Consider the following 3247-nt stretch of genomic DNA (forward strand, 5'->3'; position numbering starts at 1 on the left):
AACAGGAATATATTACAAAAAAAAGAAATATTCATAAAATATATTTTCTGTATTCTGTTTTACTGTAATTTTCTATATTTTTAAAAGGGCAAAACTGAAAATGTTGATATCTTATTTAATTTTTTATTAGTTTTTATTTAAAAAACAATGAGTGAAGCAGTTTGTTTTAAATTAGTTTAAATGTTTTAATAATATTTATTGACACGACAAAAGCATAAAAACTTTATGAAGAGGCACATTTCCTTCAGGTCAAATGGAACCTTTGTCAATACTTGTGATATTTGAGATATATTTGAAAACTTTCACTTTTTAACAAAAAAAAAAGAAAGAAAAAAAAAAGAAATGTATTAAGTTGTATATATTCCCAAGTGTTCAGGTGCAAGGAAAATTATTTTAATGCATTTTACTTCATGGTTACCTTAAATGTTTAAAACAAACAAACTGTATGAATATGTTTCAAAAATGTATAAAATTTACTTCAGAGATTACATTTATAAGGACTAGACACGTGTTTTAAATGGGATTTTAGAAGATATCTCTTTTTGACTTTATTTGTCATTGACATAATACTTCTTCTGCAGAAATACTTTACGTATTATATAAGAATAATAATATAACTATATAAGTGAAATAAATGATGATTGAAATGTTGCTTCAAAATGAATAAATGAATGAATGAAATTGGACCAATTTACGTTGCAGTCTAGTTCACCCAGATCTTAAAGAATCTGCTGTCATTCATCTCGTGACATGTCATTCATGTGCGCGCGCACCGGCAGAGGGCGACCAACGATAGTCAACCCTCCGGACCCCCTTCTACCCCACCCACCCCCATATCCCACCCCTCTCCCTTCCCTAAATAGAAGGAGGTGTCGTGGAGCTCTGGCAACAGACCCACAATTGAGAATGGGTCTTTGGGTTCTATCGCGACCCGCGAGGATAAATCAGACGAGCCAGGTGATTCTTAGTTCGGCGCCCGTCACCAGAAACCATGCGGATCCTCAGACACCAGGACTCCGGATTCAGACACGAGGAGCCCGCGAGCTCAAAAAAGAGACCGGGTCCGGCTGAAAACGCTTGATGCTGTCATGAGCCCTTCTGCTGATGGGAACCTGTGCGTAAAAGCGGAACGAGACGCGCGGAATGACCACAAAGTAGATACTGACACATGGTACTTGGATGTCCCGTCACATTTACGCGCGAAGTGGCATCGAGGATAGTGCCGTTTGAATTGAATGAACATTTTCTAAGGAGATCGCTCGTGGAGAGACACCGCGCGCGCTGGAGAGTGCGCGCTCACGGCTCGCCAAAAACTCAAGCGAACACTTAAGCGCGAGGATTAATCAGCCGAAAAGATGGATAACGTGCCGTATTTCCTGGCTACATACGTGCTCATTTTCTCCCTCGGATTCAGGATAGAAGAAGGGATGTGCCAACATTACTACCTCCTCCGTCCCATTCCCAGTGACACTCTGCCTTTAGTGGAACTCATAGAGGACCCGGATCCCATACTGGACCCTAAGGAGCGGGATCTGAACGAGACCGAACTCAGAGCCATACTAGGCAGTCACTTTGACCAGAACTTCATGTCCATCAGCCCACCGGAGGACAAATACGCAGGACAGGACGACCTGAATGAGTCTGAACTCTTAAAGCGTCCCACCGGCACCATGCCCAAAGAAATCAAAGCCATGGAGTTTGAGATCCAGCATGGGAAAAAACACAAGTCCAATAAGAAACTAAGAAGAAGGCTTCAGCTGTGGCTGTGGTCATATGCCTTCTGCCCGGTGGTGCACACATGGCAGGACCTGGGGAACCGATTCTGGCCCCGCTATGTGAAGGTGGGCAACTGCTACAATAAAAGGTCTTGTTCAGTTCCAGAAGGGATGGTTTGCAAACCTGCCAAATCCAGCCATTTTACGGTTTTGCGATGGAGGTGCCAGCAGAGAAAGGGTGGGCTCAAATGTGCCTGGATACAAGTTCAGTACCCCATTATATCAGAGTGCAAATGCTCCTGCCCGAACTGAAATAAGCTCTGTGCTCATTCTCACATGCACTGTCCAGTGTAGGAATGTATATTTGATGTATATGTGATGCCATTCTAGGTTACACTTTACATTGGTGTTCATGTTACTGTGTAATTTCATACAGAAGAACTGAGTGATGCTGATGAAACTTTGTGTACTTAACATGTGATTCTTTTGTGGAGCTGCTTGGTATTATAGTCATTTTAATAAATAATTATAGTAATATGTTTAACATGGACACTGTAATGTAAAGTGGTGCCTGTATCATTTATAAAACAAACAAACAAACAAAAAAAAAAAAAAATGGAAAGAAAAGGTCAGTATTTGCCTATAATATCCAGTGTCTACTGTAACTTTTGTTGTAATGTAACTTTATACATATTTATGTCAAAGAACATTTCGCATTCAAAGTGCGTTTATTGAAGGAATTCCAAGCTTTTTCCATTATTCGGAAAAAAAAAATACTTTATACACCTCAGATGGGAGAATATAGATTACAGTCTTGGTGTGCTGTATATATAAGGGGAATGGAAAATAACTGCTCATGTAAATTAAAAGAAACTATTTATTCTTTATGTCCATGTAGTCGAAATGCATTTAAAATAAAACCACTAAAAATGGCATGAACTGTTTTTTGCTTATTTCACTTGCTGTACATATGCAATCAGCTTAAAATGCACTGCATGCAGTAAAACCTGCCACTATTTATAAAGCCCACCACACTGATGTGACGCTAATTAAGGTGATATTTTAATTTGACTTATGAAGTCAAGTCTGGATCGTAATGAACAATTGGTCATTCGTATTCCTCGGAGGGAGTGGATCAGTTTCTTTGTTTTGTTTTGTTTTCCTCCGAGATGCCATTCCGTCCTCAGACAGTCTGAAGGGTCTTTGTAAAAGGATTAAAAGTTAAAGACCTTCATTTTCAGATTCTTTCATTTAATCTGTGTGGCGCCTGAAACACATGCTGGATGGATGATCACATATAAAAACATTCTCTGCTCTGTCTGCTGCCTAAAGTCCATTGGCATGAAAAGAACAACTTGACTTTGCAAAGGAATAAAGATCGTGAATTTCCACTCTGTATCGATTAAATGTCACATAGATGGCTTGACATCTATGACACACATTACACTGGAGCTTTTTTAAGAATCCAAAGAGTGAAATTTTGCTTAGAGTAAATCTCAGTCAGGGATCATTCATGCATAAGCTTCAACGTA

The 3247-nt window shown here is 39.2% G+C and overlaps 1 protein-coding gene across 1 annotated transcript; it reads left to right on the forward strand.

The window, feature by feature from the left end:
• Window positions 1-861: 861 nt before the first annotated feature.
• LOC109099669 (noggin-3-like) lies at window positions 862-2662 on the forward strand. The gene has a single exon (XM_019113197.2). It carries the CDS (start codon window positions 1356-1358, stop codon window positions 2025-2027), a length of 672 nt encoding a protein of 223 aa, XP_018968742.2. The 5' UTR covers window positions 862-1355; the 3' UTR covers window positions 2028-2662.
• Window positions 2663-3247: the final 585 nt, after the last annotated feature.

This window comes from Cyprinus carpio, chromosome A12 (genome assembly GCF_018340385.1).
Source record: "Cyprinus carpio isolate SPL01 chromosome A12, ASM1834038v1, whole genome shotgun sequence".
Taxonomy (NCBI): Eukaryota; Metazoa; Chordata; class Actinopteri; order Cypriniformes; family Cyprinidae; genus Cyprinus; species Cyprinus carpio.